Source organism: Grus americana, chromosome 6 (genome assembly GCF_028858705.1).
Source record: "Grus americana isolate bGruAme1 chromosome 6, bGruAme1.mat, whole genome shotgun sequence".
NCBI lineage: Eukaryota > Metazoa > Chordata > Aves > Gruiformes > Gruidae > Grus > Grus americana.
The window spans coordinates 41,863,198-41,876,039 of NC_072857.1; the positions used below are offsets into that span (position 1 = coordinate 41,863,198).

Below are 12,842 nucleotides of genomic sequence, written 5' to 3' on the forward strand. Positions count from 1 at the left end.
TGAAATATGCCCCACCATGAAGAGTGCAGTGGTGCATCCAGCCCTGTAATGCACCTTAAAGCTTCACCAAAAGGAATATTTCTCAAGCCCACTTCTCATCTGTAATGCTGAGGGTAGGACATGGGCAGCTGGGACAGACATACTCTTCCTGTGCCTTTGAGGGGCATAACTATTTCCCTGAAAATGCCATTTCCAGTGCTTCAGCTACTACACATTCCTTTACACCAGCTTAGGTGTCTATACAGCGGTGTGTTTACACCCAGGTCTACATCAAGAAGGCTTCTGCTATGGTTCACGATGTCCCAACAGACAATACGGTCTACACAGGTAAAGGTTAATATTTCCGGAGCAACAGTCCCAAACCAATGACAGTAATTTATGAATTTATGATTGCTTCCTTTAAATTCTACCAACCTTAACATTTGAGAATTTGTTTGGGTTGGGCCTTTTTCACCTAATTGTTTTTGAAAGAAATGGTGGGCCTTTCCTGCTTTTTCTCCCCAGATCTCACTAGGAATGTCAAGCCTGGTTTCCCCTGGATTTGCCAAGGGTCCCACAAGTGGAACATGATATTTGGGGTCCACTTGAGTCTTTAACAAAGCTATCTTTTCTCCTCAAAGTTTATTCAGGTGCTTGAGTTAAACAGGTGTTGGTAAAGACAAAGAAAAAGCAGAAGTTTTAATCAGTCTAAGAAAAATAATTTCCTCTCTCAGCTGAGCAGGTTTGGCTGACTGTCCCTTCTGATGTTGTAAGCATAGCTGCTCAGTTTTTATTTTTTCTATTTTAAATGGAAGTTTTCCACCTTTCAGCATCAAATTAAATACCAAAGTGAAATCAAATCAGCTGATAGGCAAGCAATTTGATCAGGAGGTACCAGCACTTTGCTGCAGCAAAATTCTAAGCAAGGCACTGGCTTTCCACATCTACTTCATTTGTGGCCAGGCAAACTGGGACATGGCAAACGAGCTCCTGCTCGGCTGCCATGGTCTATAGGGGATGTCCAAAGCTGGGGCAGCAGGCAGCTAAAGTACCCGGACACACAAATAAACCTAAACTACAACATTTGGAGGTAAAGCAGTCAGGGTGCCTGATTTTCCAAAATAAATCATATTTTCCTAGGAACGTTGGCATGTTTCACAAAGCTTTGTTGTATTTAGAAAACAAACATTTTCCCCCTCAATAACTAATTCTGTCAGGTTTTTCTTTATCTGCTTGGTGAGAAGTTCACCAGTCACTCAGGGGATTCTCCAAGGTGATACCCCTTCCCTCTTCTAGGCCATTTAAATACATCAAAGCAAGACACAAAGGACCTAAAACCAGCTCATTTTACTTCTTGGTTGATATCCATGGGATGCTCACCAGGTCCCACCCTCCTGCTAAGACACCAAACCACTGATGACATTAAACAGCACCATCAACCTTCACAAAGTGTGAGCCACAGTTCTCCTGAGGCTACACCATATTCTTCAAACAAAAAGCAAGAAGCAGGCTGGGGACTGGGATGTCATATTTTGTCCTGCTGCTGTGGGAACACCAGTGATGTCTAAAGACACTGAGAAAGCACAGAGAAGCACTGTTGGAAATGAACTTAATAAAAAGTTAAAATGTGGTTAAAAAAGTTGGAGAAGAAAGGAAGAACGGCTATGATTTTTGAGCAGCGTTTCCAGGAAAGGAAAAGATATAATAGGCATTTGTTTTTTCCATCAAGGTACGGGAGAACAGCTGTAATTTGGCTCATAACTAGCTCTGTAGCCTTTGAGGCAGAAGATGTAGCACTCTGTTTTAAGTATATGAATATTAGGAGAGGTTAGTCCAATTGCTTGAGTTGGCCCAACGGTGACAATGACCCAAGCAGTAGAGCTCATTCTTTCTGGTGCAGGAAACCCAGGTCCCATCTGTAGGATCCCACTACCAGGGTGATGGGGAGCAGGAGCACTTCAAAGGCAGGACTTTCCACTGCTGGGAACCATGATGAATGACCTGTCACTCAGCAGTGACCCATCCAGCCCATCAACAAGTGCTGCTAATTAGCTGTCCAGTCTCTCAACCAGAAGACACATACAACATGATACATAGCCTCAACTATGGCTTAACCCCTGGAACAAGTGATTGAAGAATTATAGAGCTGTAGGATGAGAAAAGAGGAGCCTGTTTTTATCTGAGTAAAGGAAAGCTCCAGGATTTGCAAACTATGAGTAGCTCAGCTGTTAGCCAAAGCCAAGGTAAAGTTCAGACCTGGCCACAGACAGTACAAATGGTTTATTTTAACTGACCCCATCCTCTTCCTCTTGAAAATTCAGGTTTTCTCACTTCAGGAAACTTAACAAGTTTCCCCTTGTTTTGCCCTGGCATTCAAAATTGTGATTTTTCCAAATTCTGACAATTCAAAAGACCGCCATGGACTCCAGCACATCTGTTCCTGGGGCTGTAATGGGGCCACCAGCAGATGCATATCCAGCTCCTAGGAGGGGTTTGCCTTCTCTGGACAGATCTATCTTACAGCTCTCTGCGTCCAATTTAATCATTTTGGCTTCCACTCTACCCAACATCTGAACTGCAAGATGCTGTACCTCGGTGATTAAATTGCAGAGGTAGCCTCAACAGTTAAAACGTAGTTGGCTAACGTTCAGGGCAATGAGTCCCTCCTCCTACATGCATATCTGCTGAGTGATAACACCCAGGCAAACAAAGCTGCTTCTGGATCTGCCCTTGCGCACATCATGCAATTTTTGAGGTGGTGTCTGTACAGTTAGGAGGCATTTCTCTGGCCAGCAACAAGGAGACGTGTCACCAGTACCACGTGTCCCCCTGACATAGCCTTCAAAGGGGTTTAATTTGAGGGTAGATTGGGAAAGCTGATTTGTAACATGCTTTGAGAAAGATCCTTATGTGGACCTACAGGGAAAAACATTTATTTCAATAGCAGTATAATTGCCCAGGGCTTTGCTTTCCAGTAGCTTCTTGCTATCTTTTCACCTCCCAACGTAGTTAACTAGAAGGCTGAATTAACTCTCTTGGGTCCTGGTTAATCCTCAAAATTACTGAAAGGCAGAAATACAGGCAACAGTACTTTGAACTTTTTCACAGTGGGCTTCAAGACATGTGAATTCAGAATAACTATGGGCTTCAAGACACGTAAAAAGAGTCATTGCACCACAGAGTACTGTGCTCAAGAAAACACCACTACAGTCAGCAGCTGGATCCGAAACAGGAGATAGCGAAAGGAGCACGGTGTTTGTAAAGGCAACCTGCGCCCAGCAGGAATGGTTTTCACCTCGGGATCCTGCTGACCCCTTCGGAGGGGGCTGTGGAAGGTGGCTAAGCGAGTTACAAGCCTTAAATCTGCTTTGTGGGATCAGTGCCTTCCTTACGCTGTTTCTGGGGCTTCAGAGATTAAAGATGACAGCAAAGCACTGACCCGAGGCCACCAACTTCTGTGGACCTGTTTTGTAACCCACAGGGAGAGGATCCACCATGGGGACCCAGAAAGGACAGTCCCTCTCTCCATGGCCTGGACAGGGAGATGAGCTCCATCTCCTTACACTAGTGTCAGCCTGGCCAAACCCTTCCCAGACCAGTCTGCACTTGCACTGCTAAAGTCAACCAAGGGTTCATCTCAGGAGCAAGCTCTGGTTCCTCAGTGGAAGCAGTCCATCTTCCGGAGATGGAGCAGCTGTCAAGCAATGCTCAAAACCAGATGCCAAACTTGATGTTGCTCTGAATCTACCTGCCTTGAAGTGGGTGTTGCAGTCCAAGAAAAATGAACAGAAGCCCAACCCTTCCCAGCAGTGCCCGAATGTTGTTGGAACACCCAGCCTGGTTTTGGATTCTCCTTGATGTTGGTAGGAAGCCCTTCCTTCCCATTTTAATGAGGCTGGAGTTGGGGCAGGGGGAAAGGCAAGGAGAACAAAATATTTCACGTGCTTTGATTTTCCAGTTCATGAAACAATATTTTAATTTTCCCTAGCCCAGTTTTTAAGCTACAGTTACTACTGCTGCAGCCACAATTGATATTTCACCTTCAAAAAGAGGAAAAAAAATCTGTCTTCCCCACAGATTCCCAGGGAGACATTCTGCTCCGACCTGCAATTAGTGGTGGCCTCGGGTAAACGATCTAAAATAGAAATGTTATTTTTAGAATCATGATAGCCATTACTTTTTACTCCCCCAAATGCCAGTTCTGCTTTTTGTTTTGCACTATCATTAAGAATAGAATCCACAATTGCAAAGCCACTGCTTTTGGGTTTCTTCCTATAGCAGGAGACACGCTATCTTCCCAATACTACTGACATGAGAAATTATGCGGATTTCTAATCTTACTAGCAATCAGACCTGAAACACTGCACCCAGCATTCGAGGCAGAACTGTGTCTGGTCTACATTATCATTGTCCTACTTCCAATGGAGCTTGGATGACCAGGAGATGTGAACTGGTCCTCCAAAAACTTAATGCTTGAGACCCTGATCCAAAACCTGTCAAAGCCAATGAAAATATCTTATTTCAGGGAGGGTTCAGATCAGAAATTCAGACCTGTATTTAGCACATATGCAACTTTAAACACCTGCCTATGCCCCACAGAAGTCAGCAGGACTCCAATGCACCTCTCTTCTCCAAGGCATGCTCCAGTGCTTTGCCAAATCTGGGCCTCGTTTAGAAAAGCTGTGAATTACAGTGCATTTTAACAATCCAACTCACCATAGTATTTTTTGAAGACTGATTACGATTTGCGCATTTATTACACTGTAGACAGTTTCTCCTGGCAATATACACAGCAAATAAAGCGAGCTCTGGAAAGATGTCCCTTGCAATTCACACGTTGCTTGGTCAAAGCTCGGATGAAGCTGCCAGCTTCATAAAGCAGATGGACAAAGGGCCTGCAGGAGTTTCTCAGGAGAAAGATCTCCACTGGGAAAAATCTTTAAGCCCTTCCTTCCCTTCTCTGTTTTCTGTCATTCTCCTGTAAAGTCATCCCTAAAAAGGTCCTCTCCCAAGGGAGACCTGATCGCTCTCTACAGCTACCTCAAAGGAGGTTGTAGCCAGGTGCTCTTCTCCCAAGTAACTAGCAAAAGGACAAGAGGAAATGATCTCAAGTTGCATCAGAGGAGGTTTAGGTTGGACATTAGGAGAAATTTCGTCACTGAAAGAGTGGTCACGCATTGGAACAGGCTGCCCAGAGAGGTGGAGGAGTCACCACCTCTGGAGGTGTTCAAAAAACACGTAGACGTGGCACTCTGGGACATGGTTTAGTAGACATGGTGGTTGGACTTGATGATCTTAGAGGTCTGTTCCAACCTTAAGATTCTGTGATTTTATGTATTTCCAACTGCCTCAAGCACAAAGCTGAGGAAGCCAGATGGAGCCATCAACCCATGCACAGGGAGAAGATGCTACCTTGCTCCCCATGAGACCGACATCGGTACACCCAGTGGCCCCAGCAACGCCTTTGCAAATCAAAAGCACGCCTTGCCCTTGCCTGCATTTGTTGGCAGGATTAACAAGCCATAGGACTCAGTGTCCCCGGGGTCAGGCTCTCCTTCGCTCGTGTCTGCTGCTCTGAGGGTTCATAACTGAGGCAGCAGAAAGGAAGAGCGGGTGCATCAGCTGGTAACAGTTCAGAAACAGATGTACATTCCTGCGCAAAACTCCGACGTTAGCGTATCCAATTACTTTGAAACCGTGCTCCGCTCCAACCGCCTTATCCCTAAAGCCTCACTCACCGTACCTCCCGCCTCTTATCTGCCCTGCTCGCTCGCTGCTACTTTGCTTTTAATTATAAACTTGTCACTGCAGGGTGAATGCTTTGGGAAGCATCCGCCCACCGTGGCTGGACGCTGCTGCGGCGCAAGGCGAGGAATAAGAGAACAAAGCCCAGAAAGCAGAAGTGCAAGGAGAAACATGATGTTTGGTGGCTGCTGCATGAGCTCTAAGGAATTATCCCTTAAATCACACCAAAGGCAAGGGAAAAAAAAAATCAGCTTAATTAGACCTAGCTATAGTAAATGCCATTCAATGCTGGATGCAATTTGCAACAGGATAGTTACTGGTAGGACAGATGATGCTTTTCGCTATAGCTGTACATAGTGAGGAAGAGGACAGCAGTAAGCATAACAGCATCTTTCTTCTTTCCATTTGCTCTGAAAATTTGCATTCCTGGCAGCTCCCCCAGCAGAGAGGGGCTAGAAGAGCAGCCTGAGCATGTTGAAATGCTGTCACCCTTACTGCCAGGGCACCCAGCCCTTCCCGCTTCCGACTGCAGGCAGAGGGAAGGGTGGCAGGGGCAGAAAGCCAAACGCTCTCCTCTGCATTTGCTGGCCAAGCCCTGGACCACACGCTTCCTACGGACAACAAGCACTGCCCCCAAAGCTCAGTCTGTGCTCATCGTTTTCCTCTAAATTAGAAATTTTAGGAGCCAGATAATGGCAGTGCAATAGCAGCAGCATCATAGTCGACGCCACATTTAAACAGGGCATTAAACTTTCACCAAAGCTATTGTCTATATCGTAGTTTTTATTTCATAACCTCTTTTCCACCCTGCTGTGGCAGCAGAAAGGATGCATCCACCCCATCCTCCTTCGCCAGCGGTACCTTCGTACCACGTGGCTCCCCCACAAATCTCTCAAACTCCCTCTTCCTTCAGGACAGTCAGCTCACATTTCACCCAGGTCTGCGCACACGTAGACCGTGCCTTTGGTCTGCTCCGAGGGAAGATATTTGCAGTATTGTCAACACCGGACTTAGCTCTGGCACTAAGTACTGCCAGGGGACTCGGCGGCCGTAAAGAGTACACACATACACAGCAGCTCTGGAGCGATGCTCATTGGAGCCGGGCTCATAGCCTTTATAATTATGACACAGCCGAGTTCCACCATAAATTTCCCCTAATGAAGCCTGCCTGATACTAAAAAGCTTTGCACATTTAGAGGTTACGCACAGCAACAGCCCCCTTAGGGAGAAATCCTGCCTCGCTTGCCGTGGAAACGCTCCTTTGGGCTTGTTGGAAGAAGCCAAGCAGCGGGCTGGGGCTGTTCATTTATTTGTTCCATATAGCTGTGGTGTGCGGAGGAGCAAGGGGCTGCTCTGCCATGGCAGCCCGGAGAGGCATGGCCAAGAGTGCCAGGAGCAGCAGTGGCTCCTGGACCAACACGCCAGCATGATGCCCAGGAGCTGCACGTCTCCTGCCACACTTGTATGGGACGGGTCCCTTGGGTATCACAAAGGCAAAAAGCATGTGCCAGCTGAGAATTCAGCATTTTGAGATGCACCCACACAGTCCGCCCCCAAAACCTCTCTGTCCCCCACCCTTGGAAAGACCTCGCTCCCTGGGAAATCAAGTCCTGCCTTCGGTGGTCACGGCAGGGCAAAAGGAAGGTGCAGAATAAGTATTAGCGTGCATGTCAGCAGGGTGGGGGGGAAGAAGAGAGGCAGCAAGGAGCAGCTCTGCTCACTCTGGCAAGCTCGGGTCTGCTCCCCTTGCTCCTGGTGCTCTCAAACACAGCCCAAAGCGCAGCCCTGCTTCACCCCCAACAGCCTTTTGCAGGCACCTATAGCACCTTCGGGCAGTCCCCACTGGGCACGCAGCCCCACAGCCCAGCTGCCTTCCCATGCCCCACTCATCCCTGAAATCCACGGCAGCTCACCACCAGCAACGCGGTGCATTCAGTATGGAACCTGCTTGCTGGGAAAAGCGTGCTCTTTGCAGCTGGAAAGCGGAGGTACCCCTCTGGTCTTCGGTGACGGCTTCTCTTAATGTTTGGAAATGATCCCAAGCACTAAGAGGAGACTTCTAAATAACTCGAGTGCAAACCGAATACCCCTTACAAGGCGCATTTTGCCCTCCGAGGCGCGGTTTCACATCGACACCGCTATCAACAGCAGTTTATTTCGCTTACGGGACAAGCAAGGGGCTGTTACTGGGGTTTCCCCAGCACAAACATTGCACACCCTACATCAGCCAGGGGCGGCATCTGCCTTTGGGTCCGCGGGGCTGGCAGACACCATCCCAACCCCTGTACTCACGGACCTCCAGGTCGCAGATGCAGAGCAGTCGCCAACCCTTGGCCCCATCTGCCAGCCCCGAGCCCTTCTGGAAACCTGGCTTTGGGGTGTGAGTGGCAGAGGCACCCGCCCCGTCCGACTCGCCGGGGTCTTAAATTGGATTAAAAATCTATTTGCAGAACTGCCTCGCTTTCCGACTTCTGTGCTGCACCTGAAAACCTTTCCTTTTGAAAGCAAACACAGGCTGTCCCCAGGGGCTGCCTGGGGAAGTCTTTCCACTATAAACATTACCTACCAGTAGTGGAGTCAGCCCCAGGCAAGCCAAAATTCCTTCTCCTACCAAGGAACACTTTCCAATCAAACCAGACATTATTTTTTCCATTAATGAGTGTTGATACCTACTGGAAAACTTTGCAAAGAAATCTACTCCAAATTAATTCTTCTGAAACAACATCTACATTTTTTATGAGTTTCTTTCGTCTTATTTATTTTTATTATTATTGTTTTATTTTATTTTCCTGCTCTGTATCGAAAACATGATCTTTGCTGCTCAGGAATGCGTCTGTTCCTGCAATTTGGGCTGTAACTGAAATCAGAGGTCCAAATCTGATTTTTGCTCTGCCTTAGCTCCACGGAAGCAAGCAGAGTTTTCCCACATTTTCCCTGGTGTGATGGAGAGGAAAAAAGATCCCTTGTCTTCTGTTTGATACATCAGAAACCCCGGAGCCGCTACCATGATTTTTATGCCCTGGGATACCACGATTTCAGCGGCAGGATAGACCACAGGAAAACACGTCCTCCTACCTACCTCGGCTCTTGCTTCCCCAAAAAGTATTATTTAGTACTTAACGGAGGTGGGGGGTGTGTGTGTGTGTGGAAGCAAGGAGAAAAGCGGCAGGCAGATGGGCTGCGTGGCCAGCGTCGCCCCTCCGTGGGGTTTTCTACAAACTATTAGCTGTTTTCCAGATGACCCATATTTTGGGCTCCACTGGGTTAGTCTGGGGGGGCTCTTTCCATGCCCCCCATAAGTAGGGGGCTTGAAGGGGCTTCTCCTAGTTGTCCCCAAACCTCCACCTGTCCTGCAGCTCAGCATGCCCCAGAGGACTTCTGTCACCCCCGTGGGACAGGGGGGCAGGTCCCCACCCCATCTCCACAGGGGTTTGGGGAGCAGGGTGCCACGAGGGGGGTTTGCAGGACCCCCCAGGACCAGGAGGGCAGCAACCCCAGTGGGGGCAAGAGCAAAACGGGGTGTCTTCTTGGGCATGCAAGGGCTCGCACACCCTGCACCCTGATTCGGGCAAGATACCGCTGCAGCCTGGCCAGGGAGCTGGGAGCCGTCCCCTGGGCAGCACGGGCTGGGGGGCAGCTTGCAAGCATCAGCACCCCAAAAACCCTGGCTGTGCATATGTGGGGGGGTTACCCTGCAGAGATCCCTTCCCCAGATGCAAACTCAGCATCTACAGAGGTGGGGGAAGCGATGGCAGGAGGGGTGGTAACCAGCTATCTTTTATCCGAGGTGCATTCCCAAGATTTTAGTTAAGTGTAACATAAAACTGTGAAAGTTTAGCAGGGGAAAAGCTTTCCTCCCACTGACCTGGGCGGCCAATCAGAAGGGAGCCCCGCACCTCCCTCGCTTCTGACAACTATTTAGCAACTGAGCTCAGCTAAAGTTTCCAAAAAGTTAGAATAACTTCCTCTCTCCAAGACCTCAATTTTTTTTTTTAAAAATTTTTTTTTTTTTTTTTTGCACAACCCCAGTCCTTGAAATAAGAGCCCTTCAAGCAACCTGGAAAACGTTTGGTCAGCAAAAAAAAAAAAAAAAAAAAAGAAAAAAGCAGCCCTCCTGTTTTTCCAAAGGATCTGTCTCAGGAATTTAAAGCACATTTAAGACACACACACACTCACATAACATAAGGAGGGGGGGAAAGTCTCTTCCCCTCCCCTTCTTGCAGAAAGCATGGAAGAAAGCTCCAGTTCTCCTGTTTCCCCTGTGGATAGCTTGGGGACCAGTGAAGAGGAGCTGGAAAGGCAGCCAAAGAGATTTGGCAGGAAGAGAAGATACAGTAAGAAGTCCAGCGAAGATGGCAGCCCCAACCCAGGGAAGAGGGGGAAAAAGTCCAGTCCCAGCTCCCAATCTTATGAAGAACTACAGAGCCAGAGGATCCTGGCCAACGTCAGGGAGAGGCAGAGGACTCAATCGCTCAACGAAGCTTTTGCTGCCTTGAGGAAAATCATCCCCACTTTGCCCTCTGACAAACTCAGTAAAATCCAGACCCTCAAGCTGGCAGCGCGGTATATAGACTTCCTCTACCAGGTGCTACAGAGCGACGAGATGGACAGTAAGATGACGAGCTGCAGTTACGTGGCTCACGAGAGGCTGAGTTATGCCTTCTCCGTATGGAGGATGGAGGGAGCGTGGTCCATGTCTGCGTCCCACTAGCCACCGCCTGGGCCAGGCGAGCCCAGCTGCCGAAGGGGTAGGTACCGATTTCTCTTCTCCCGTATGATGCTCTGCATGCGTCTGGCCGCGGGATGGGGCTCCCCGTGCTGACCCGGCTCGGCTGCGGGGCTCGGTCCTGCCCTGGGAGAGGCGGCGCAGCTTGGTGGTGTGCGGGGATGCTGCTGGGCAAGGGGTTTGGGGCTAGCAACCCAGCGGTGAGACAGGCAGCACAGATGTGTCTGGTCCCCTCCCGCTCCCCTGTGCCATGAAAATTCAAAAGACGAAACTTCCAGGCAGACAAAAATCTGAAATGCCCCATTTTTAAAAAAAAAAAAATCAGTGCATTTCTGCTCTGCAGGGATGGGGGAGCCGAGAGGGGACCCACATTGAGAAGTGGCTGATGAAGGCCAGGGGGCAAACCATCGCTGCGTGAGATTTGCCAGAAAGTGCCGCTTTGGGGAAACGTTTTCAGGGAGGAGAAGGCGATCAATCAGTAAAACAGGCTGACGTAGGGATCCAAAACAGCTGCCGCCCCGCTCCACAGGCACCCCAAAATGCCGGTGCCCAGCCAGCAGCTCTCCTGCATCCTCTCCCAGCTGGGGTGGTGGGGGGGACGGACGGGGACACCCAGGGGTCCAGCGATGAGTTCGCCCCAGGTTGCATTTCTCTTAAAAGAAACGAGCAGCAGATGTCGGCTGCAACCCCGGGCTGCGCCCCTTCCCCCTCGCGCAATAAAAAGCGAACAAAGTTAGAAGAAACTTTGCCAAATTTTCGTATTTGTTCAGTTTCCCTTCCCCAAAGTGCCAATAAAGCGAAGGCTGGTGTTAGACTTTTCTAGGCTGGGACTTAGTTTCTTATTTACTCTCAGCGCTAAACCCTTCCTCATCGTTTTCCATCAGCAGAAAACTACTTCCTCTTATGCTGCCTTTGTAATATTCGGGGAGGGAGGAATAAACAGTAAAGGGGGGAGGAAAGAAAAAAAAAAAGGCCTTTAATAACACCTTCATCTCAAGCTAATTAAGCAGAGCAGCTCTGCATTGTGTCAGCCAGAGTTTGCATACGGCCGGTCGCTCTCGGGGGCTCAGTACATAAAGCAGAGCCCGCGAACCCATTTCGCCCAGCAAACGCTCGAAGGGGAAATGTGCTTCCCCCCCCCACCTCCTCGTAACGTCGTGCGTGATGTAAAATGAAATAATTTTATCACGCAGAGAATCGGCTCCTTAAAGACGAAAAGAAAGTTTATCCCAGCCCATTGGCCAGGCTTATTTAAAGAGGCAAATCCATCTTTGTTTTAGCAGCAATAAATGGCTCATTTAAAAAAAAAAATAATCTTGATGCAACTACAGTACTTTGTTTGAAAAAGCAAAAAAGTGTTCCGTCAGGGCTTACTGGGGGTGTGAAATGCAAACTTAAAACCATTTTATCAACCACATCAAGGAAATGTTTTACTGGCGCCCTGAAATGGTTTGCATTTTGGTGCTGCAATTTGGGTTTCCACGCGCCCTTCTGGGGAGCCCCCAAAATGTTAGGCTGTTCAAAATTTGCTTACTCTACCCATTGCACAAGCTGCCTGTTGTTTAGTTTGGTTTGAATAGGTAATGCTGCTGTCGTGGCTATTGCTGGTGTTACTATTTTTTGCATGCTGTGCCCTAATTTCTGCAAAAAGGCAGAGTTGAGTCGTTTTTTTATAAGGATAAACCCTCCGTTTATAAAACAAAGTGCCTTTTCCCATGCTAATCTGTCTAAAAAAGTGTAGCAAATAGACTAAAAAAAAAACCCCACACGCAAAAACCCAGGCTTCTTGTCAAAAGCAGATGTAAAATGTCCCGAACACATATTTCTTCAGCGGTTTAGATTGGCTGAATAGTAAAGTACTGGGATGGAACAATGCATTTATTCTGTTGTTTCCCAAATGATGTGCTGCCATTAGCCAACGATGTTTTTAACTGTTATCTAATACGCAAGCCATTCCTCTCTATCACACAGTACTTTAGCAGCAAAACCTGCCTTTATTTAAACCATATTTAAAAATCACCCTCGCTTCAATTATTATTCACATCACTCCAATGGGGCAGATTTTATGCGTAGACGCTCAGATTGATCCTACCCAAAAGAAATCACGAGCGAGAGAGCAGGCTGCGCGAAAAACCGTGACGTAGAGCCAAACCCCGACGCGTTTTCGGTTTGTTTCGCAGTGAATCGGTATTCGGCGCCTTTATCATAACCCGACTTCCAACCCGGCGGGTAGAAGTGGCTCTTTCCTCCACGTTTGCATGCCTTGCAGAGGAAGGCTGCCTTTCCTTGAGCCCCCGGATTTTCCCCTCCACTCACGCCCCCCTCCCCCCCTTGCTTCTCCTTTCTGTGCCTGTGCGTGCATCGCACACGCGTGCGGTTGAACTGTTGAAAA

General features: G+C 48.3%; 1 protein-coding gene across 3 annotated transcripts in view; it reads left to right on the forward strand.

The window, feature by feature from the left end:
- The first annotated feature begins 9,629 nt into the window (after nucleotides 1-9,629).
- Nucleotides 9,630-12,842, forward strand: part of TWIST2 (twist family bHLH transcription factor 2) — a 36,959-nt gene continuing 33,746 nt past the window's right edge. For all 3 annotated transcript variants that reach the window (XM_054830182.1, XM_054830184.1, XM_054830183.1), the window contains exon 1: nucleotides 9,630-10,472. In XM_054830182.1, coding sequence (XP_054686157.1) covers nucleotides 9,953-10,435 — 483 coding nt within the window. In that variant the 5' untranslated portion in view covers nucleotides 9,630-9,952 and the 3' untranslated portion in view covers nucleotides 10,436-10,472. The remainder of the gene's footprint in view (nucleotides 10,473-12,842) is intronic.